The sequence below is a fragment of the Phalaenopsis equestris genome, unplaced genomic scaffold (genome assembly GCF_001263595.1).
Source record: "Phalaenopsis equestris unplaced genomic scaffold, ASM126359v1 Scaffold211074, whole genome shotgun sequence".
Classification (NCBI taxonomy): domain Eukaryota; kingdom Viridiplantae; phylum Streptophyta; class Magnoliopsida; order Asparagales; family Orchidaceae; genus Phalaenopsis; species Phalaenopsis equestris.
In genome coordinates this window covers 98942-124740 of record NW_018230108.1, presented here as the reverse complement: position 1 = coordinate 124740, position 25799 = coordinate 98942, and the positions used below count along the sequence as shown (strand labels likewise).

The 25799-nt window shown below is 34.1% G+C and overlaps 1 protein-coding gene across 1 annotated transcript; it reads left to right on the top strand.

Moving 5' to 3' along the window:
- The first annotated feature begins 705 nt into the window (after nt 1–705).
- Nucleotides 706–24981, top strand: LOC110036810 (acetylornithine aminotransferase, mitochondrial). The gene is made up of 3 exons (XM_020741341.1): nt 706–1352; nt 6084–6515; nt 24263–24981. Exons 1-3 carry the CDS (start codon nt 918–920, stop codon nt 24800–24802), a joined length of 1407 nt encoding a protein of 468 aa, XP_020597000.1. The 5' UTR covers nt 706–917; the 3' UTR covers nt 24803–24981.
- The last annotated feature ends 818 nt before the right edge of the window (nt 24982–25799 follow it).

Genomic DNA, 25799 nt, shown 5'->3' with positions numbered 1-25799 from the left:
TATATATATATATATATGGTTTTGTAAATGTATTTGGACGAGAAAGAGCAAAAACACGAAGTTTTTCCCATTTCAGGAACGGAGCAAAGGAGTCACGTTCTGGAACATCACTTTTGAAGGAGCTTCTTGAAAGGGACCCTTAGACAGTATTTGATTGCAACTTAATTTTACTTTGAATATGATTTGTCATATCCAAATTCATAATTAATTTATCATATTGTTTTAATGTTTAAAAGGCGTCGGCCTTCAGTTGCATTGCAAAAATAGTTAACAAAATGCCCTTTATTATGTTTGTTGGATTAATTTTTTTTTGTGATTATGTCCGCCACAACCTTATTTTTCACAGTTTTTGACTTGCGCCATGGAGAAATTTTTATAAACTAGCGGACTCCGGTAATATGTCGTCGTGTGTGCTATATTGAACCAACCACTCGCGAAGATTATTGAAGTGGAACCGCAAAATTTATTAGGAGAGTAATTATAAGTTATTGAGGAGTTATTAAAGCATTAATTCTAACAACGCCATAATAAACTCTTAATAATCTCTCAATAACCTCCGCTATTACACTCTCAACAACCTTCGTAATTACACTCTGCAATAATCCTATAATAACACCCTAATAAGCGCCCAATTATCTCAACCCCTTTGTAACCTCTTGCATAATCTTATAATAACACACTAATAACCCTACAATAATCTCCAAAACTTGCCACCAGGAGACCTGCCTCGAGTGTTCCAGTGCAACACGTAACATGCCGCTATGTTTAAACGGACTTTCGAGAAGTGAAGTTTTCTCAAACGAGCCTCTAATACTTCGTCCAGACGGCGGGTTTCCGCTTTCTCACTGCCGCAACGGAGTCGAACCGCGCCCTGAAAGGAGCCCTCATTGAACAGAACATCAACCTAAAGCCAAGACATGTACTCTCTCCAATCTTTCCTCGCCGCCTCCACTGCTCCGGCGAATGATCTCCGTCATCTTTTCCGATTGAACATTCACAAGACGCCGCCGTTCAACCCACGTCAAATTCCTCACATTTCCTCCTGTCTGGTTTCCGAAGAGAAGTCCCCTTCCTCCATCTCTTCGTTGAACCGGACGCTATCTGCGGAGAGCAAAGATCTAATTGACCGAGAAAAGAGGGTTTTGATAGGGACTTACGCTAGGGCTCCGGTCGTTCTTGTCAGGGGCAAAGGCTGCAAAGTGTATGACGTTGATGGTATGGAATATTTGGATATGGCAGCGGGGATTGCCGTGAACTCGCTTGGTCATGGTGATGGTGACTGGGTGAACGCGTTAGTGGAACAGGCTAACAGTCTTGCACATGTCAGTAATATGTACTATTCAGAACCCCAGGTGAGTGTTTTCCTCGTTTGTTTTGATTTTGAAATTGGCACGATTTATAAGTACAAAAGAAAGGACCTTTTCTTTCCTTTTTTTTTTTCTTTAGTTTTTTCCACATTTTGTCTCTGCAAGCTACTTTTTGTTGCTAGGCCTCGATTTGATTGATTCTTTTCCGAGAAGTTCTATTTTGATGCTTCAATGTTTTGCTTTCCTTGGTCCTTGGCCATAGTTAACATACCTTGGATATTCTGTTTGAGGTTATATAATGCATGGATTGAAACGTGTTGACATATGATAGTTAAGGCTGTGTTTAGTTTCAAGGAATTTGGTCAAAAGGAGGTATTTTCCCTTCATGATTACATGTTGAGAGTTTGGTTTGGGTGGAGTTCTAAAGAAATTGATTGCATATGCTATAAATTAGATGATCTGCATATTTGTCTTTGTGATTGTCTTCTTAAAACTAGCTAGTCGAAAGCTTAATTAAATCTAAATTTTGAATAACATTAGGTTGTATTCATTCTTCAACATATTGGCCATTCTTTCTTCCCTATTGAGAAAACTAATTTCAATTCCCTCAATTCCTCTCAACCGTACAGGAAGGTGAAAACTAATTTCAAATCAATTCTTTTACCATTTCCATTTTCATTTGTTTTTCATTTTCTGTTCTTCAGGTCCTAACCAAACAGTGTATTAATCTAGTGTTTTCTTGTTGCCAAGAATTTTCTTTTTTCTGGATTGAGCATTACCATTTTGGTTCGTTTAGCATTGAATGGGTAGTATATGGATCTGCCAATGAGCTGATACTATTCTAGAATATTTAGGAATTCTCATTGTTTTGTAAAAAATTAATAGGCCAGCTTAAAGGTTCAGATCAAGCAATCAAGCAATATTTAGCTAGTTAGTATAATTTCCATTGTTCTCGTACTTCGAGATAAACAAAACAAGCTATTGTATTACATGAGTTGAAGAGATTGAAAGAAAATGTTACTACATTTTTTTTTTCTTTTTACGCAAAAATAGTAGGAATCTTGTAGTTAAATAGTCTTAAAAGTTTCACGTTGTACTAAAATTATGTTTCAAATTGGCACTTACATCGAAGAAGGATTGAGAATACTTTTGACCTGTATCATGTTCAGGTCAAAGTGAATGAGCAAGCCTGCCTAAATTTGTACTTATGCATAAATGTGTAATATTTTATTATTATTTGTATGGATTCAAAATCATGCGTTTAATGCAAGTATATATATGTTTATATGGTTGGTAATTTATTTGAGTATGGTAGTTTATGGCATGTAGACAAAAAGATTGTGATTCTAGCTCAAATAGAGACTGATTTAAGCATATCAACAATTTGTTTGGGTCAACTCAAGATTAATCGACTCATCTTCAATATGATCTTATATCATGGTTGTACATATGGATGAATGGATGTTGCTCTATTTTGTTTCTCTTTGTTTTTTTTAGTTTGCCAAGTATATAATTTTTTTTCTTTTAAAGAATTGTTGGCTTGCCACTACATAACAACCAAGGAATAATTTATTTTTTGCTTTTTATGGAGGTCCCATTTTAGAGATAAAGTAGACCATCTTTTTTGCAATGAGTCGAACTTTGGAACTCTACTCAGGATGTAGGAACTACCAAAACAAGTGTCTTTTGGTGGGAATAGACATCGTTCTATTAAAAAAAAAAAGCATACCTTGCAGAAGCTCATACACTACACTATACTTGATCCAAGTGCCAATGCAATTAAGCGTAGAGGTTTTTGTTCATTCATTTAATGTGCTAGTTTTTGCGAAGGGTAATGTATGACAAATTCATGACCTGAGAGCATTGCTAAGATGCCCAAATTTAATGTGAATAGTGAAATACTTTGTTTGCCTAACTTTAGATGTCATTTTGTACTTTTTGTATATTGGAAAAATGTCTTTCTTTTAATATTGGAATGCATGTTTTGTATTTGCTAAGGGTTTGCTTGGTTGGATGTTTTTAAAATACATAGATATGCAAAATAATTAGAATGCTTGTTTAAGATGTCTTTTAAAAACATCCATCTGAGTTAGGTTTTTTAGGGGTTATATGTAAGTTATGAAAGTGGCGAGGCAATTGATGTAGACTGTTTAGGGGTTATCTACGGGTAAAGGAGACCAAGATTCGATAAGTAGATTCAATGTCATTTATGAAAGCAATGATTAGGGGAGCGGGGGTAGCAATTTTAAACGAGTAACTTAGTCGTGTCATGATTCCTTTTATTTGATCTATGCCTTTAGTTATATGTTAGACTAGTAGGAGCGACATGAAGAAACAACTCGTCCTTCTTATTGGTCTACTATGTAAAACATTTAATAGGATGAAATAATGCCTAGGTTAGTTCATCAAAGGTGTGCGATGGGCCACAAATCATCGCACAAATTGTGGGGTGTTGGTTGTGTGCGGTGAGCTGCGGTAACGATGGCCAACTACTGGAGGTGGGGATATGAGTTATAAAATTTCTTTGTATTTAAAATTCACCCAATTGGGTGAGATCTCCAAATTCTTTGTAATAGGCATTATAGACTTTAATATGAGCAAGCCTGCCTAAATTTGAACTTATGCATAAATGTGTAATATTTTTTTATTATTTGTATGGATTCAAAATCATGCGTTTAATGCAAGTATATATATGTTTATATGGTTGGTAATTTATTTGAGTATGGTAGTTTATGGCATGTAGACAAAAAGATTGTGATTCTAGCTCAAATAGAGACTGATTTAAGCATATCAACAATTTGTTTGGGTCAACTCAAGATTAATCGACTCATCTTCAATATGATCTTATATCATGGTTGTACATATGGATGAATGGATGTTGCTCTATTTTGGGGGTAGCAATTTTAAACGAGTAACTTAGTCGTGTCATGATTCCTTTTATTTGATCTATGCCTTTAGTTATATGTTAGACTAGTAGGAGCGACATGAAGAAACAACTCGTCCTTCTTATTGGTCTACTATGTAAAACATTTAATAGGATGAAATAATGCCTAGGTTAGTTCATCAAAGTTGTGCGATGGGCCACAAATCATCACGCAATTTGTGGGGTGTTGGTTGTGTACGGTGAGCTACGGTAACGATGGCCAACTACTGGAGGTGGGGATATGAGTTATAAAATTTCTTTGTATTTAAAATTCACCCAATTGGGTGAGATCTCCAAATTCTTTGTAATAGGCATTATAGACTTTAATATGAGCAAGCCTGCCTAAATTTGAACTTATGCATAAATGTGTAATATTTTATTATTATTTGTATGGATTCAAAATCATGTGTTTAATGCAAGTATATATATGTTTATATGGTTGGTAATTTATTTGAGTATGGTAGTTTATGGCATGTAGACAAAAAGATTGTGATTCTAGCTCAAATAGAGACTGATTTAAGCATATCAACAATTTGTTTGGGTCAACTCAAGATTAATCGACTCATCTTCAATATGATCTTATATCATGGTTGTACATATGGATGAATGGATGTTGCTCTATTTTGTTTCTCTTTGTTTTTTTTAGTTTGCCAAGTATATAATTTTTTTTCTTTTAAAGAATTGTTGGCTTGCCACTACATAACAACCAAGGAATAATTTATTTTTTGCTTTTTATGGAGGTCCTATTTTAGAGATAAAGTAGACCATCTTTTTTGCAATGAGTCGAACTTTGGAACTCTACTCAGGATGTAGGAACTACCAAAACAAGTGTCTTTTGGTGGGAATAGACATCGTTGTATTTAAAAAAAAAACATACCTTGCAGAAGCTCATACACTACACTATATTTGGTCCAAGTGCCAATTCGATTAAGTGTAGAGGTTTTTGTTCATTCATTTAATGTGCTAGTTTTTGCGAAGGGTAATGTATGAAAAATTCATGACCTGAGAGCATTGCTAAGATGCCCAAATTTAATGTGAATAGTGAAATACTTTGTTAGCCTAACTTTAGATGTCATTTTGTACTTTTTGTATATTGGAAAAATGTCTTTCTTTTAATATTGGAATGCATGTTTTGTATTTGCTAAGGATTTGCTTGGTTGGATGTTTTTAAAATACATAGATATGCAAAATAATTAGAATGCTTGTTTAAGATGTCTTTTAAAAACATCCATTTGAGTTAGGTTTTCTTAGGGGTTATATATAAGTTATGAAAGTGGCGAGGCAATTGATGTAGACTGTTTAGGGGTTATCTACGGGTAAAGGAGACCAAGATTCGATAAGTAGATTCAATGTCATTTATGAAAGCAATGATTAGGGGAGCGGGGGTAGCAATTTTAAACGAGTAACTTAGTTGTGTCATGATTCCTTTTATTTGATCTATGCCTTTAGTTATATGTTAGACTAGTAGGAGCAACATGAAGAAACAACTCGTCCTTCTGTGCGATGGGCCACAAATCATCACGCAATTTGTGGGGTGTTGGTTGTGTACGGTGAGCTACGGTAACGATGGCCAACTACTGGAGGTGGGGATGTGAGTTATAAAATTTCTTTGTATTTAAAATTCACCCAATTGGGTGAGATCTCCAAAATCTTTGTAATAGGCATTATGGACTTTAATATTCCCCTCCCCCTCCCCCAAGAAAAAGGAAAAAAAAGAATAATTTTTTCATCTTTCACTACATGCAACCAAACAACCTCGAAATGTACATGAAAATAATGCAAAGCTCTTTTTGTTATGAGCTTATTCTCCTCCTAGAGGCAGGATATTGAAGTCTATATGTTCTGTGGGGCAGGTCTTACTTGCAGAACACTTAATAGAGTGCTCCTTTGCCGATCGTGTTTTCTTTACAAATTCTGGAACAGAAGCAAATGAAGCAGCTATAAAGTTTGCTAGGAAATTTCAGAGATTCTCACATGATAGTAGCACACATGCCACAGAGTTCGTTTCTTTCAGTAATAGTTTTCATGGGCGGACAATGGGTGCACTTGCTCTGACCAGTAAAGAGAATTATAGGCAACCATTTGAGCCTCTCATGCCTGGAGTCCAATTTGTAAAGTATGGAGACATTGATGGCGCTAAGAAAGCAATAGTGCCTGGTAAAACAGCTGCAGTTTTTGTGGAGCCTATCCAGGGTGAAGGTGGAATACATAGTGCAGCTAAGGAATTTCTGCAGACATTGCGTTCTGCTTGTGATGATGCTGGAGCTCTCCTGATTTTTGATGAGGTAGACACAAACTACTTTGAACCACAAATGTTTTCTTCTTTGCTTATTGAGATTAATGTTGATGCACAAATGCATTTGCTAGAATTTCTCGTAGTTTTATTTTCTCCCATATGCTTTATTCTGTTATTTCACAGTGTTTCGTATTAATATTCATTTTCATGCCTTTAGTTTTTGATATTTGGGACATTATGATATGGGTACCTCTTTCCTTATGGAGTTCTGCACTTTATCTAAAGGCTTGTATGAAAAAAAAAATTTATTTTTTTTCTAGTTTACTTAAATAATTTTTGGGGTTGCTTGGCATGGATATGGGAGACGTAGCGGAACAGGAGCGGAACTAACCTCTTTTTTCAGGGGAGCAAACTTATTATAAAAATGAAATAGTTAAAAAATATTACATAATTTAAAATCAATGCTTATATTTCATTATCATTGATAAATTAAATATTATTACAAACATTTCAATATATTTTATATTATTTTATAAATTAAAAAAATAATATTACTTTTTAATATAAATTTTTACATTAAATATAATATCATGAAAAACTCAAACTAAATGCAAAATATTTATTAAAAAACCTAATAAATAAATATATGAAAAATAATTAATAAATAAATTTGCATCTCCAAACTAATTATAATTTTATCTCATTTTCTTATTTCTATTTTGATTTTCTCAAATATAAGAAAAATAAAAAAACGCATAATACAAATATATATTTGGAGTATATAAAAATAAGATTTTTTGTTAAATATAGCGGCACTTACATCCATTCCACCAATTTCTTATGTATATAAGCATCTAACATATAAATTTTACTTTTTTTACATTTATTCCACCCAAAATTTTTATATCATATTTTAATTTTTGAGATATTATTGTTTTAATTTTCAAAAAGTGATATACAACTTTTTTTAAGCAAAGATAAGGTGGTGTATGTAAAATTTAATGTTTAGGTGTTAGATATGTAAATACATAGGAATTGAGTGGTATGCATATAAATTTCCCAATAATAACACATTCCAACGGTCGAAGCTGAAAGCGGCAATTGGAATTTAGTCCATTGTTTTGTTAATGAAAAATTTTGCTGTTTAAATTAGAAAATATCAGAATTCAATCATCCGAAAAACTTGTTTGTGTTCACTCAATGAGTTTTTGATAATAGTTTCAAGAAATATTAAAATATTTTTAAAAAAGATTTTAATTTCAGAATCTACATCACCAACTTTAGCATCTATATAAAATTAATTATTGTCATAAGAGCGTTAATAAGCTTAAAGTTAAATGAGTTGTCTATTTATAAAAAAAATTTAGGCTTTAATCTCAAAAGCGTACTATAATTGAGGAGTGGCAAACAATTAAATTGAATCCTTTTATTAATAAATTTTTTGGGGGGAAAGTTAAGCTACTGATTTTGAAGCTTTGCATTTTGAAGATATATAATTGAAATGTTTGATAGGGTTACAGCTGTTTCCTACGAAACTATACTGGGAGTTGTGCAATTCATCCTGGTTTCTGAATCTCTCTACTTTGTGCTTCTTGAAGTATTTAACTATATCTTCCTCTTCTCTTTCAGATAATCAACGATTTCTCATGAAAATGTCTAAAAAAATTTTTAACTGGAATCGAAGGACGAAAAAATTTTCTGAAAATATGAACGTTACCTATTATTGTGATTTTACTGTAATGCTTTGACCATAACTACACTGCTTTAGCATTATTGTTTGTTTTACAAACAGCCTCCTATTCTATTTTGGAAGCGAATGACATAGAACCTATCATATTATAAACTCCAGTAGAATGCATCATTTGCAATCGCACTAATAATCATCATTTAGTTGCCTTAAATATTCATAATTTACTAGTTCTCGTATAGTAAAAAAGATTTCTAGTTCTGTCATCATGCCAACTGTTTTACTTTACTGGGGTTACCACTATTAATCACAACTAAAGCTGTTATTATCTACTTCTGAATTAGTTATGGCTATACCTAAATAAGGAACAGGAGAGTATTAGCTCGGTCTTACAGCGGATAGTTGAAAAAAATATTATTATAGAAGTAGTGATAGTTAGTTCTCCCATAAGTTTAAGCTGTTGGTTTGGGAAGGAATTTGACTGTTGGAGGAGTGATATGAACCGTACACATGGTGGAACATCTTGGGTGATCAAGGCTATTAAATTTCCAGAGCATGATGTGTAGAATAGAGTGACACAACACCTAATTAGGTAAGATATGCAAAAATAGATAGTTTGTTTTAGATAACTTGAATAGCTCTGCCACCACATATCTTGGCCTGGCAAAACCAAGTTGTATCTATGATGAGCCTCATAGTTATATAAAGTTTGGATTTGCCACCTGAGCAACCTTTTTACTTATTTGGAAAGCTCATCTAACCATAAATGAAGCTTGAGAATTAAAACGCTCAAGCTAGACAAGGCAAGCGTAAGCAAGAGATTATTGAGGCACTAGGTTTTTAAAACTTCAATTGACATTGAAGGTTCCAATGAGATCTAAACATTTAATTTTGCTTGACATGTAATCATCAAAGCTAATTATTTTATTGTGAGATAATATTGATGTTTTTGCCATAGGACTCGTCTGCTGTACCGAGGATACTCTTGCTTTCATCAAGCTACCAATTGAATGTTTGACCAAATGTTATGCCTATAAAGTAAAAAAAGGAAAAAGGAGCCAGATTGACGCAAATTCATCATAATAGGTCAAAAAACTCCTTAAATTCATTTAGGAGGTCAAATACTTAAAGATCAGATCTTAATCTTTATGATGGTCAAGAGCAGCAACAAGTGAAGAATATGTATGCATGCTTCACTAACTTCAACGACACATGCCCTAATGAGAATTAGTTTTTGTTATACATCCACACTCTTGTTAACTTGATAGTGAAGTATCTCATGTTTACCTTCCTTGATATATTGTCTTGCAATCATCAAATTCAAAAGCATTTGAACAATGGAGAATAGGCTAGCTTCGTAACTAATGAAGGAAACTTTTAAACTGATTATGCTATTTTGGTTGAGGAAACAATGTATCCCCAAATAATCAAAGTGATTTGCCAATAGAATAATTAGACGATGAGCCTAACTATTTAATCTCTTAATTAATAGAAATATGTATACCATCTTAAAGCCCCAAAAAAGTTTAAAATAGCAAAATATAATGTCAAATACAAGTAGTCATTTTAGAAATTTAAATATCACATGACTTCACCCACTGTCACACCTCCATTGACCCCTTATTAAGATCAACCGCGGTGCAACAATAATGGACGATTCAGTCAGATTAAATTCTCACGAGCACTCGTTCTGACTTGAAAAATCAGGACCCAATGGACGATGAATTAGTCTAACTAAATTGCCTCAAACAATAATAATACATTTCATTTCATAATTGATTCACATTCATATTCTTGGATTCGTAAAAAATTCAACATAATAGAAGTATATGCCCAAGTGTCTATACAAGCTCTCAGAATTATATAATGTAAAAGTTGTATACGTCACACCTGGCTACTCGCCCCGGTACTCTTTAATCTTTCCTAAAAGTTAATATAGAGTGAGCCACAATAAGCTGAACAAAATAATCAAAGGTTAAATAAAAAATTTTGTTGACGAGAAAAAAACAGCGTGCATGAAAATCATGGCTCATATGCACGTCAATAGAACATTTCACAATATGTTTTTATCAGGTACAACATTTAATGAAAAAGACATAGTATAGCAAATCATGACATCTATGTAAAATATATATTTCATCAATTCACATTTACATGCAATCATAGACATATTTAGAAGGATTTCATAGTCAGTAATTGTAATCATAAGAATGCCATTTGTTGTATACACTTTAACTATTTTCATGTTGTTTCACGTCATTCGGTCGTCACCCTACTTGAAGTCTTCATTAACCACTAATAAATGTCAGACCTCTTCTAACATAACAGTTATTAATAGCTCCTTCTGATATCAACGATTCCTTACTTTCCTCCCCCGTCTGATACCAACGGTTCATGGATTTCGTCTCCGTTTGAATACCAGAAGCCAACAATCTCATCATTCCATATCATTCGTACTTACAAACTTTCATGTAATAGCCTACTTGACACAAAACTTATGATATTTCTGTAATTATAATTCTTATAATAAACAATCATATGCAATTCATAATCATATGCATAATCAACATGATATGAATACCTGCAAGCAAACATATTATAACATGCTCATCTTTATATATTGTGGGAAAATCATAATCATCATTAGTGTTAGTTCAATGTGGCATACATATAATATTCACAGGTATTCGACAATATGTAGAAGTTCTAAATGCAATCATATATCATGGAATTCATCTAGAAAATCTTATAGAAAATTATTATTCTTAATTTAACACATGATTATTTAACTTGAATTGATGGAGCAGTCCTACGAAGAGTTTTCTTAGTCCCTATGCTCGTTGCCTAGTATAAACAATCTGAAAATCGTAAACCTCTTAGGATTTCATGAAATTCTTGACGTATATTTTGATTTAACCCTAACATAACTCTTTTACGAATTCTTACCTCAAATGGACTTCTTGGCATAACCAAGCTTTCTCCTGTATTGCCTATTCCTCATTCCTATTCTTCATTTCCTTTTAATCCTTCCTTGCAATTTATGAAATGGATCTACTGGAGAGCGTTGCTCTTGATACGACAGTCCTATGGCTGTTCCTGCAAAGCTACAATAATAGGGAACACGTGAAATGCCTTAATTCATTGCAAATATCAAAACAGAAATGTAGGGAATGAATTGAATGTTTGGAATATCATGAAAGAGGGTTTCCTATTTTTCATTTCTCTTTTGAACCCTGAATTGGAGGTTGCGACTCCATAAAGGTTGTCGGTTCTGCTCTATCCTGCATGTGCTATAGGAACAGAGCTACAGGTCTTGCAGATAGATAAATTCGAGAGGAGTGGGGAATTCACAAAGCTTCCAATGCATTATTTATCCCCACACACAATGAATCTCAAGCATTTGATTGCATCCCACGGTTGAGAATTGCATGAATAGGTTAGTAGAAATAGTAAGGAATAAATCAAATGCTTAATTAAACTTAATTAAGTTTATAATTTTATACTTTTATATCTTTTCTTGCATTTGTAATTTATTCAGGGTGTTATATATCAATTTGATTGATTCAACGTATTGAATTTTATAAAATTGCTTCGTTCAACTTTCAAAGGATGCTAAATTTGGTTTATACTTTAAAATTGCCAAAATTTTCGCCTGCATTGACAAAGATGGGCGTTACAACTCTCCTCTTCTTAAAAGTTTTCATCATTAAAATTTTTGAATCTACTTGAACGGAGGGATATGTTTGCCCCATTTATTGTTCTTTGTTTCATGTAGCTTCTTTTTCAAGCATGTACTTTCATCTTATCTTAACTTGGTAATTTGTCTGTTCTCCAGCTTCTTAACATTTGTTTCTAAATTTTCTCAGGCTCTTCAATATATGTTAAATCTTTTTGTACGTCAATGTGTTCGTGTGAAATTCTCTTAATTGCATTAGAAATGAGAGATTTCTTCTTCCTACATTTTTTAAGGGAGGCTACAAGGGATTTGCTTTGAGAAAAGCTTCAGATAAGTGTTATTTGTTTATTATTATTAGTATGAAATCCATTTTCTCAGCATCGAATGGTTAAACATATAATGAATACTGACATATCAGCAGATAAAACGAGATGTAAGAAATTGGATCAATCCTTTTCTGGATCTCAAAAGGATTGATATATCTAAGACTCAACTTGCTTCCCTGATCAAATCTGTTGTACCTTTATTGTCCTGACTTTTAAGAATATAACATCCCCAACCTATAATTCTACAACTTTGTTTCTTGGGTCATATTATTTTTACTATCGATCCTAAATGAATTTTAATTTTTTATATTTAATCTGATTTTCTCTGTCACTTCATCAATTAATTCAAGACTTAACATTTGACGTTCATCCACTTCAACTCAACTTAGGAGAGTTCTGTATTTCGTGTTATATGCTTCATAAAGAGCCACTTTGATACTTGTTTGATAGTTATTATTGTAGGTAAATTTAATCATTGGGATGTGAGCTTCCCAACTGCCTTTGAAGTCGAGAACACAAAGCCTTACCAAATTTTCTAATATTTGAATTGTTCTTTCTAATTGTCCATCAGTGTGTGGATGAAAAGCTGTGCTGAAATGTTGATGCATACCCAAACTTTTTGAATTTCTTTCTACAAGCTGGACATGAATCTTCCATCCCTGCCAGAAATAATAATTTTTGGAATGTCATGCAATCTGATAATGTATTTAACATACAATTGCCTACTTTTCAACTTGTACATTTTGGTACTGCAGGGATGAATTGTAAGCCTAAATGATGAGCTTCATACAAGATTTCCTATGTCAAATAAGAATCAGTAGACACTCCCTACTGCAGCTTATTTCTGATAACACCATCTTCATTAACAACCATATTCGATCTCTTTCTTGATTGAAGTTGCTCTTGGAGTTTCAGATATTTACTACTCACTTTCTGGGTTGCCTTAATTCTATCAATTAAAGTTTGTTGCATAGTCAATTGATGTAAATACCCATTATCTCTTGGCCTTCTAATTTCCAATTGCAAGGCGTCAATTTCCTTACTCAATTCTAGTTTTTGAGTAATGACCCAATTTGCACTACGTGGAGATATATGACTCAAAGCATCAATAATTAAATTCCAGGACAATACTGTATATCCAGATCGTAGTCCTTGATAAACACTAGTCATCTCTTCTATATCAAGTTTAGTTCTTTGTGTGAAAATGTATTTTAGATTCTGAATATCAGTAAATATTTCGCATTTCACATAACATAAATAATGCCTCCAAATCTTAGTAGCAAATACTACATCATTTAGCTCCAAATCATGTGTCAGAATATTCCTCTCCTGTGGCTTCTACTGTATGGATGCGTTTTTTGTTTTGTATTAAAACACATCCCTAGTAGCAATGATGCATCATTAGAATTCCTCTATTTATGATGGAATAACTTATATTGGTGGAGCAGTCAAATATTTCTTCAGCTCTTGAAAATTATGCTCATATTCTTTAGTCTAGTCAAACTTAGCATCTTTACTCATCAGCTTGGACAATGATATAACCATCTGTGAAAAGTCTTTAACAAACCTCCTCTAATATCTGACCGAGCCAAGAAATAGGCGGACTTTTGTAACATTCTTTGTTTTAGGCCACTCTAAGATTGCTTTAATTTTTTGAGGACCCACTGAGATTCTTTGTTTGCTGATAATATGTCCAAATAAATTCAATGCTTTGCAACTAAAACTCGCATTTTTTAAAACTTTGTAAGTAATTGGTTCTGTCTCATCAACTCCAATGCTATCCTCAGATGCTCAGCATGATTATCATCAGTTATTGAGTAGATCAAATTATAATAAAAAAAAATAATGACAAACTGATCTTCATAAGGCTTGAATATCTGATTCATTAAGTTCATGAACATAGCAGGAGCATTCATTAATCCAAAAGGCATAATAATGAATTCATAATGACCATATATTGTCCTAGAAATTGTCTTAGTTACATCTGCCTCCTTGACTCTGATCTGATGATATCCTGATCTCATATTAATTTGGGAAATACTGTAGGGCCCTATAATTGATAAAATAAATCATCGATCATTGGAAGTGCATATTTATTCTTGATTGTCACCTCATTCAGCTCTCTATACTCAATACATAGCTGCATTGATCTGTTTTTTTGATTGAAAATTAATACTAGAACACTAAGATGAATTACTTGGTCTTATAATATTTTTACTTATCAATTTCTGTAATTGACATTTCAATTCCTCCAATTCTTTTGGATCCATCCCATAAGAAGATTTGAAAATTGCTGATGTCCTTGGTTGCGCATCAATACCAAACTCAACTTCTCGCTTTGGTGATAGTCATGATAATTTCTTAGGGAAAACGTGAAGAAATTCTGCAACAACTGGGATATTTTTCAATTCCTGCACATATTTATTCAACACTTGTATTTTGGCTACAAATACCTGCTCGTCCTTTGCAAATATTTTTTAAATTTCACTGATCGGGGAAGATTATACATTTCGATCACATAATATTTAAAACGACTTTTCGCCAGACAATTAATTTTCACTCGCCTTTTCCAGCATTGAATCATTGCAAATTTTTTTACCGAACAGTTTATACCTAATATGACATCGAAAGTCTGAATTGGTATTATAATTAATTTTGATTGCAACTTTTTATCAGAAATACTAACATGCACAAAATATTTTTTGTTTAAATAAAAACAACTTCCCGAAGGCATAATAACACATAAGACAAAAATTAAGTGCATAATATCAATAGATAAACTAACAATCAACTCTTCAGAAAAGAAAAAATACAATGTACTTGAATTGAAAAAATATTGCCGGATTGAATTAAAAACAAAACCCTGCCTGCAATCACTTTTTTTAGATTATTTAGCCTCTTAAGGGGTAATTTCAAAAATTCTGGCCTTTATTGGTTGGTCATTTTTGCGCACTGAAGTTTTTCCTTATGTTTAAGTTGAATGCTTTCCCAGTTATAAGTTTTACTTGACTGGCTGCCTTCCAAAAGTTTCCACTTTTCTCAAAAACTAACCTTTTTGATTGTCGCTGCTTTTGTTTACCTTTTGATTTAAATTTCTTGCTAGGGGTTCTTATCCCTTACCAAAATCTTTTCATTTGTTTTCGTGGGATTATCATTGTTGATTGGAGAAGTTCAGCTCATTTTCTATTTTTCGGACTCTTTCAGCTAACACCGAGAAATCATTCACTTCAAAATGAGCTAGTTAATGCTAACTGATCTCGGAGGCCATGCAAAAATGGGTTACATTTTTCTTCTTAGATACTAAAATAGTGGGGTGTATATCTGGAAAGAGAAGCGGATTGTGCTTCATACTACATACTGTTTTTGTTCATTGAGTCAGATTGAAGAATTTATCTTGTAGCACCAATCTGGCTGAAGGTGGAATAAATCAATCCTTGAAAACTTTGACAAAATTATCCTATTGAATTTGTGGAAGAGGTGTCAGTTGAAATTTCTCTCTATACTATGTGTGCCACAACCTCTCTGCCTCGTCTTCTAGCATTAAAGTGACTAGCATTACTCTCCTATGCTCTGGACAAATCATATCATCCAGAATCTTTCTGATCTTTAATAGTCAATCTTCAACAACTGTATGATCACTAGCACATTTAAATATAGGTGGCTTGATTGTCTGAAAGGTTTTTAAATATCAATCAGCTTTCCTTCTATATTATCTTCATTTATGGGCCTTGTGCTGGTAGAAGATCTTTCAATTAACCGTCATTTTGTTAACTACTTGCGATTTCAGTTGAACAATGCCTTTTAACTCAGTGGCTCTAATTTCTTCATTTGTCCTGTTCTGATTATGCCGACCCCACTAGTGGGATAAAGAATTGTAGTTGTCGTCGTCTTGTCCTGATTATCATTTATGTTCAAGACATTATCAACTTGTACTTTTTGCTCTATAATTGACCTAGGAGACTAACCCTTGGTACTTTATGATTTTTCTTGAAACATATTTATTTATATTGACACAACTTATGATTTAAATGCAATTTATCATAAAATAGTTATGCATGCATGCATGATACCCTAAGTCATATGGGTTACTCACCGATTCCTCTTACATGCATGATACCCTAACTCTTCATATGGGTTACTCACCGATTCCTCCTGCATGCATGATACCCTAACTCTCAAAAGCTTCATCAACTATTAATAAAGGTTGGACATCTTCTAACATAGCAGTTATCAATAACCCCCTGATATCAACGGTTCCCTACTTTCCTTCTCCGTCTGAAACCATTTCATCTCCCGTATAAATACTAAAAGTTGGGAATCACACCATTTCGTATCATCCGTACTTACAAGCATTCATGTAATAACCCATCTGGCCCAACACTTGTGACGTTCTTGTAATCATTATTCACCTGGATTGACGAAGCAGTCCTAGGACGAGTTTCCTCAATCTCGTTCTGAGCTCGCCGCCTAATATATACAACCAGAAAATTGTAAACCTCGTAGAATATTATGATTTTCTTGACTTATATTGTGATTTAATCCCCATCATAACTCATTTACAAATTCTTACTTCAAAATAACTTCTCGGCTTAGCCAACCCTTCTCTGATACTTCCTCTTTCTCTTTCCTCTTTTCTCTTTCCTCTTCTTCATTTCCTTTTAACCATTCCCCACAACTCGTGAAATGGACGTCTAAAGAGTGTAGCTCTCGGTTCGACAGTCTTGTGGTTATTCCCGCAACGCTAGAGTAACAGGGAACTTGTTGAATGCTTAATTCTTATCATTGAAACAAAAACATAGGGAAGGAAAGGAATGCGTGGAATATCCCCGAATTGGAGGTTGCGGCTCCCTCTAGGTCGTCGATTCTTCTCAATCCCACCTATGCTGCAAGAACCAAGCCGCAGGAGAAATCAAGAATTCATGAAGCTTCCTGTGCATTGATTGCATCCCATGGTTGAGAATCTCATGAATAGGTCGGTGGAAACAGTAATCCGAGTTTAAGGAATAATTCAAATGCTTAATTAAATATTATTAAGTTTATATCTTCAAACTTTTATATCTTCACATGCATTTGTAATTCACATAAGGTGTTATATATCAAATTGATCGATTCGGCATGTAGAATTTTATAAAATTGCTTCGGTCTAATTTCGGCAGTTTAATTTTATCAAATTAAATTTTTGGTCAACTTTAAAATTGCCAGAATTTTAACCTGCCTCGGTGTTGCACCCATATCTTGAGTAGTTCAAATTTTGGGGACCTATTAGTGTTTTACCTCGAAGTGGGAAAAGCAACAGTTAATTTTGTTTTTATTTGTGAGGAAGGAGGCAAATAATAGCTTGCGCACTGCACAAGCAGAATATTAGCTAGGTTGAGTTAAACTATTCGATTTTCAGGACGCTACCCATTGCCTTGTTATCTCAACGACTTGATTTTAGCCTACGCCCAAGCATAGCAAATTTAAGTCGTGATTAACAGACCTTTGAAACAAGTCTGCAGACCTGAGCACTTTGGTTGGCTTATGAACTTGCCGATTGAGCTGGGCGAGTATTACCCATAGTATTTGCCTCACACGTTAATCAAGGTTCAACAAGCATTGGCGGCTTTGCTACTGGCTTCAGGAAGTTGAGCTTGAGTTGGAAGAAAGATGCCTATGTATGCATATTAATAGGGTATTCATTGCCAACAGTTGTTAGTTGGCATGATTTTTGCAATTCTAGATGGAACCATCTTGTGCCAAAATTTAAAGCTACAAACAACCATATACATGACATCAATCAATGCACTTTTTAAAATTGAACAATTCAAGGCATGTATTGAGGTTGGTCTCATCGTATTTTCATAAAATTTGCCATGATTTGTAATCTTCATGATGCTCTTGAGGAGGCATTTGCCTCACCATGTCTAAGATGCTTTTCTAGGCGGGCTCTATGCAATAACAAAGAGATGTATGACTCATATTTTAGGGTTGTGTTGAAATTTAGAATAATGCGGAATAAAGTGAGTTATTTTATTGCTGTAAAAAGGGTATAAATAACCCTTATATGAATCCTATAATAGAAAATAAAATAAAAAGAAAATAATATGAAAGGAAAGATATATCTCCTAATATCTCCATAAAATAGGAAAGGATCAACTTCTAATCCAATGAAATAATATAAAATAAGAATGAAAATAACTCTTAATTCAAGGAAATAATTATTCCTTATAATTTCTCACAGGAATAAATGATTTCCTAGTATAATTTCTAACACTCCCCCTCAAGTTGAAATATGGTTGAAAATCATGTTCAACTTGGATTTGAAAACACTAAACAATGGGCGAGGAAAATCCTCAGAGGTAGAACTTGAAGTCTTCGTTCCGTACTACGATTGTCTTTGACTACAGTTCCTGCAGTGTCTGTAGGTAGGTGGAGGGCTCCTATAGTTAATGCTGCTGGAGATTTTGCAGGGAATTAGACATCTAACAAGAAAAACTGACTTCAAGTTGACTGTGGTTATCTTTGACTGCAGTTCTTGCAGTGTCTATAGCTAGACGGAAGGCTTTACAAGTAATGCTGCGGAGAGTTTGCAGGGAAATAAACAACCAACAGGATAAGCTACATGTTATGGCCTGCAGAAAAAAAAAAACTTAGGAAGTAGGCATCATTACAGGAAAAGGCTCCAGAGGAGGACGAACTGCAAAAAGAATTTAGGTGGATGGCCGAAAGCTTCGGAGGAGGGCTGATAAAGGAAAAAACTATGGAGGAGGACCTGCAATAGGGAATGCTCCGGAGGAAGATCTGCAGCAGAATAGTTTCGTCGAAGGGCCTGATATAGGAAAAAAATTATGGAGGATGGTCTAATACAAAAAAAGACTCTAGAGGAGGGCTTGCTGTAGGAAAAGCTCCGGAGTAGAGTCTGATACAAGAAAAGTTTTGGAGGAGGGTTTGCTGCAGGAAATGCTTCGGAGGAGGGCCTGATACAAGAAAAGTTCCAGAGGAGGGTCTGCTACAGGAAATGCTTCAAGAGGAAAGCCTGCTGCAGGAAAAAGTTCTGGAGGAGGTATACAATAAAATACATTGAGCAGGATGATAATGAATTGAACGGGCTTCCACCAAGCAACCACAAAAACACATGCACTAAATAAACCACTGCATTGACTGTATAGAAAGTTGGTCTGAGGCCATCACTGGACGCTCCTCATGCCTGGTCATATATCCTCCCAATGTCCTCACTATCGCAAATGGAAGCCAGAGTGGCGACACCAAGCAAGTAACTTAGGGAATTAGGAAAACCAGATTGCTGGAAACTAGAAAATTGGACTATTGCAGGGAAAATGTGCCAAATAATAGCGCGAATGACTTGCAAAAAAGGTGGCGGAACAACTGCACCTCCAGTAGTAAGAACCTGCAGAAAGTTAGGGAAGCCGGACTGCTATAAATTTGCTAGAAACCAAGAAAGCCGGACTGTTGAAAACCAGGAAGCCAAACTGCTGTGCAGTACTGCTGTGCAGTTAGGGAACAACGCAACAAAAAAACAGCGGGAAGGATGACAGGGAAAAAGGGGTCATCCTCTCTCATTTAAGTGATGCAATTTTTATCAGTTTGGAGGGAAGACAACTGATAAAAATTGCTCCCCCTTTCCGAGATTTCTCTGGCGGGAGGGTTTGCTGCAGGAAAGATTCCGGAGGAGGGTCTGCTGCACGAAACAACTTGATATAGCATCACTTATTTTTCAGATAAAGTCCATCCTTCATTCCTAGAAATTGTATTATTCGATGAAGCCACATGAGGCAAAGCATTTGCAACATCCTCAACGTCTATATGCTGTAGGGAACAGCGCAACAAAAAAACAGCGGGAAGGATGACAGGGAAAAAGGGGTCATCCTCTCTCATTTAAGTGATGCAATTTTTATCAGTTTGGAGGGAAGACAACTGATAAAAATTGCTCCCCCTTTCCGAGATTTCTCTGGCGGGAGGGTTTGCTGCAGGAAAGATTCCGGAGGAGGGTCTGCTGCACGAAACAACTTGATATAGCATCACTTATTTTTCAGATAAAGTCCATCCTTCATTCCTAGAAATTGTATTATTCGATGAAGCCACATGAGGCAAAGCATTTGCAACATCCTCAACGTCTATAGATCCATCAAAGCACATCTCGGTGATGAAGAACCATCTTCATCAATCATGGGGTGGTATGGATACTCGGGCTCTTGTGCCTCATCGATTTATTTGATTTATTCTCATGCAAGTTTTCCTCGTTCCATCTCACACAATTACTAATCTTTGAAAGCACTAACCTACTTCAATAGATTATAGACCGCACACTTCAAAAAAGCTGCTCCTTTGAATTCGATGCAGAGGTCGAAGGAAAAACCTGCTCCTTCAAACTCTAGGTCAAACCGTTGAAGACGATGGTTGGGCGCTTCATAAACCCTCGAACATCAATGTCTGTGTTGCTTCGGTTCGAACTCTATATCGAAATCGAACCGAAGTCGAGGATTGGGTTCCTCAAACTCTCAAACACCAACATCTATTTCTGCTTCGCTTCGAACCGTATGTCAAAGTCAAATTTTCGAAGATGCTATGGTGCCTCAAACTGTTGAAGACGATGGCACCTCGAACACATTGTCTGCTCTTGCTCCTTTGAAGCCGAAATTATCAATTAAACTTTTTTATTTCTCTTGCTATTGTTGAATCGGATCGCTTTACTTCAGCCCCTAACAACCGTTTCACAAATGCAACCGAATCAAGCTATAGTAGAGCAGCGTGATTCAAACTTCAGCCAATGAAGATGAAGGCTGCTCGAACTTGGAAGAAGCTTTGGAAAGCTTTGAAAAACTTAGTTCAGAGATGAAAGGTGGAGAAATAGAATAGCTCTCAAACCCGTTGTACGCAGTTCGTGGCCACGAGCGAGTAAGGAGGCGATGCTCATAAGTATCTACAGGGATCTCTTCGGGCGGCGAGGTTCTGGATGGAGAGGAGTCCCTCCCTTCATGTGAGGACGATGGCAGTAAGGGAGTATGGCTGGCTCTGGAAGGAGGACCGATGGCTAGGGTATGAAGTTTGGCTCTGATATCATGTTGAAATTCAAAATAATGCAGAATAAATTGAGTTATTTCATTGATGTAAAAAATGGGCATAAATAACTCTTACATGAATCCTACAATAGGAAAAACAATAAAAATGAAATAATATGAAATGAAAGCTATAACTCCTAATATCTCTATAAAATAGGAAAGGATCTAACTCGTAATCCGATGAAATAAATATAAAATAGGAAATGAAATAACTCCCAATTCAAGAAAAAAAATTTTCATCATAATTTCTCACAGGAATAAATTATTTTTTATTATAAGTCCTAACAAGGTGAGGTATTCTAAAAAAAATTATGAATAATACATATTCTTAAAACTCTATTTTATCATTTTATCCAATAAAAACTCCATCTAAGGCATTTGCTTTGTTCCTCTCTTCGACACCAACTACTTTGGTCTTGTATGCATGCTAACACCATCGTTTCTGGATCAAAGCATTCTTGTTGTTGCACCGCTGCTGCCACTGCAATCTCTTTGCCAAACCTTCTTCCCCAATAACTCTTTTTCCTCCACTATATCTCATTATTCTTTTCTTTTTTCAACTTAAAAGTTTTTCTTCGTTTGTTTTAGATTTTTTTATTTTTGTTTAAAACTTTTGTATTTTATAACTTTCTTTTAATTAAGTTTTTTTATTTTAGGACTTTTTTTTTAGTTGCTAGAGGCAATGAGAAAAGTTTAATGGAAAATAGAAAAGTCCTTGCATGAAAACATACTGTGTATTGCAACTTGAAAAGAGTAATAATATGTACATCTATTTGAAGTGCAACTGCTGTTATTAAATTGTTATAGGTGTTATAACCAGAATGAAATAACATATTTCTGATTTATTACAAGAATATTGCATTATGCGCCAAGGTGTTTGAGGAGGTGAAAAAAGAGATTCATGCTTGCATGAAAACATTCTGTCGAAGCATGGCAAAAGGACTTATAAATCAGTACACCATGAATGTGGAGAATAAAAAATATGATGGCATGAAAGTAGGGGCCATTGGATGTCGTCTTAGAATACAAGAGACTCACAGGTGTGTTTGTATGGATATTAGAAGATTCTTATATGTAAAGGATAGTATTTAATGTGATAATGTCCCTATCTTATATAAACATGATCAGTCCCATGTGATATTTTGGTTGAGGGCTTTAAACCTCTTATCATGTATGAGCTCAGGGCTTGGATTTTAAAGGATGAATTAAATAGCATTGAGAACATCATTGAGGTGATCAAAAGAATTTGGGCATAGGTTGAAGTTAGTATAATATGCTGATGATTGATCGAATATTAAAAATATGAGCTTGATCAACATTTTAATTAGCAATCTCTATGATACTTTTTTCTGAAGTCTGTTAAAGCATAACATTAGCTGAAGGATTTAGATAGACTCGTAAAGGATCTTGAAGAGCATTTAGTGGTCCAAATTATTTTTGAAAATACTAGTGCTTATAGGGTGACAATAAATAAATTCATGGAGAAGAGGAATCATACGTATTGAACTCGACATGTGAAATATTTCTTAGGCATAATTATAGAAAAAACTTTGATTTGTTTTAGCATAGGAATGTCTTAACCAAAGCCAAAAGATTAGAAAGTTTATCTACAATTATACTTTTGTTTTGACTTTAATGAAAATGTTTCCTGAGAAAGAACTTTCACGGTTGGCAACAATTAGATCTGCTATAACACCCTTGATTCTATAAAGCATCCTGCAAGAAAGATAATTTTTAGAGGCTACGCTCATCTTTACACAATGGTTAATTTGTACATAGTCTAAGAAACATAAAGGCCAAAAAGTTAGGAAAGTTATTTAAATTATTTTCAGGGATAGGTTATGGTTAAGTATGTCTTGTACTATAGACGTTGTTTTAAGAATGGTTGATGCAGAGAAAAAGCTTGCTATGTATTTCATTTGTAATACAATGGAATTAGGCAAAGGAGTTGATGTCATAGAACTTAGTTTTGGGAAATAACTGCCCAGAAGTTGTAGCTTTAGGTTTTTTTTGGCATTTTTTTGCTACATTATATTATTATAATTCTTAAAATCAATAAGCTGATAATAAGTCAAACTACTCTAGATATCAGATTTATTTTATATTGTTTTATGAATAGATTGATATCTGACTCAAAAGAGGGCAAATACTGATTTTAAACTCGCAGCTATCATAATAAAAGAATGATTCATTAGATTAGAACAGGCTAAAAACATGGTAACAATTTTTTTCCTGAATACTTTTTAACATTTACCGGATAAGTTTTGCTAAACCTATTTTTTATGTTAATTGTATTTTCTTTTTAATTAGTGAAATGACAAATATAATTCCATATTGAAAGGTTAAAAAAATATGTTGGCGTGTAGGCAGCAATGGTTGATTCTCATCCATAGCATAAGCTTTGGAGTTGAGAATGATTTAATTGCTAGTGCTTCAGACCCAACTTTGATTCACTTTGATCCAAACTCTTCTACCAGAACTTGCACTTGGGGATAAGATGAAGGTTTTTTATTTCTCTTGGTTATCCTTGGTATGAACTGACATGTTCCTTCGATCATCTGTCTTTGATCCCCATAATCCACCTATTTAAATTTTGTTTGGCTAGAATAAGGAAAAAATATAGAACATGCGTTTGGGATCACTCTTATTTTTTGTTTTAATTTTAATTTGTTTAAGTTTTGATTTAAATTAAAATATGTTTTGATTAAGTTAGATGTTTTAAAAAATATTCAAAGTATCTTTTAGACGTTTTCAGTGCTTTTAATTACAAGCTGATTTGTTTTTTAAAACAAAAGATAAAAATATATAAAAATTATACCAACCATACATCTTTTCAAAAAAATAAAAAGAAAAAATAAAAACAAAATATTTCAGCTCGAGTGGTGCAATTTGATAATCCATCATCTCTTGCAAATTTTACACGTTTTAACAGACCCCCAAAGAACTTGGAAATAATCTCTGATACTTATTATTCTCTCATACTGTGTATCTTCCATTCAATTGCATGATGACAGCCGACCAAATCAAAGTTCTGTTGTGATTATTCAGGTTCAATGTGGACTTGGGCGAACAGGCCATCTCTGGGCACACGAACGCTACGGTGTTGTTCCTGACATAATGACCCTCGCCAAGCCTCTTGCCGGAGGCCTCCCGATCGGCATTGCACTCACAACTGAAAAAGTTGCTGCTGCAATAAACTATGGTGACCACGGTAGCACTTTTGCCGGCAGTCCCCTCGTGTGCCATGCAGCACTCACAGTTCTGAAGAAGATAAAGGAGCCCAGCTTCTTGTCAGCTGTTGCCAACAAGGGCACTTTCTTCAAAGAACTACTCATTCAAAAGCTGGGAGCAAAGTCTCATGTCAAGGAAGTGCGCGGTGTTGGGCTCATTGTTGGCATTGAGTTAGACGTGCCTGCTTCGCCGTTAGTCGACGCGTGTAGGTTGCTGGGACTTCTGGTGCTGACGGCTGGGAAAGGGAATGTGGTGAGGTTAGTTCCACCATTGATTATATCTGAAGAGGAGCTGAAACAAGCAGCTGACATTATTGAGAGGTGTTTGCCTGCACTTGATGGTGATGGTGTGCATTAAGCATCAGAATTAGAGTTTTGCCTAGAATTATTATGTTATTTGTGTCAGTAATAGTGGCAGAAACTTGGATTTGTTCATTTAGTTTGTTTTCGTATTGTTGTTTAAAATGGTAAGAAAAGCTGATCATTATATCATTCAATCAACATCTGTATGACCAAGCAAGTATGCGTTTAAACTGAAAAGTATATGATTTAATATAGAAATTAACATTCTATAAACATGAGTAAATAATCTACAAATAAATATTCAGTTGCATATTCAATTAAACAAAATTGAATATAAATTATGAAGATTGACCGACATATACATGAATAAATTTTAACATTCATTTCTTAGCTACTTTTAACATTCATTTCTTAGCTACAACATTCATTTCTTAGCTACTTTTTTTTTTTTTTGTTTTCTTATTAATTTATGACAACAATGATTTATGTCAATTTATGTTCATATAGTTACTTTTGCTGGGAAAAAGTTATTTTAATATTTATATAGTAGTTTTTTAAAAACTTAATCTCTAATACCAAATTTATTTGTGCCATTTGCTCAATGCATAAAATAAAATAAAGGAACACTAAATTCTTTAATTTGTAATTGCATGAGCATAATAAAAAAAAACCAAAAAGAAAAGTGACACCTCCCCATTGGAGTACTGATGCATCAGTAGTACTGATGCATCAATAAAGAAAAAGGAAAAAATATTATCTCAGGAGTACTGATGCATCAGTACTTCTGAGGTAATATTTTTTCAAAGAAAAAGTAACACTTAAATGACCATAAATATCAATATTTGTTTTATTTCTATCTGTTTTTTTTTTCTATCAATTCTTAGTAACATATTACTCAAATTAATTAATTAGATTTAATATAAGGGAAAATTTCATGAACTTCAAAAAATCTCTTGTATTGCTTAAAATTTATATTTATTTATTTATAAGAATTAATATTCTTCCTTGTATACTCTTTGACTTATATGTTTATACACTTAGAAATTTTCTAT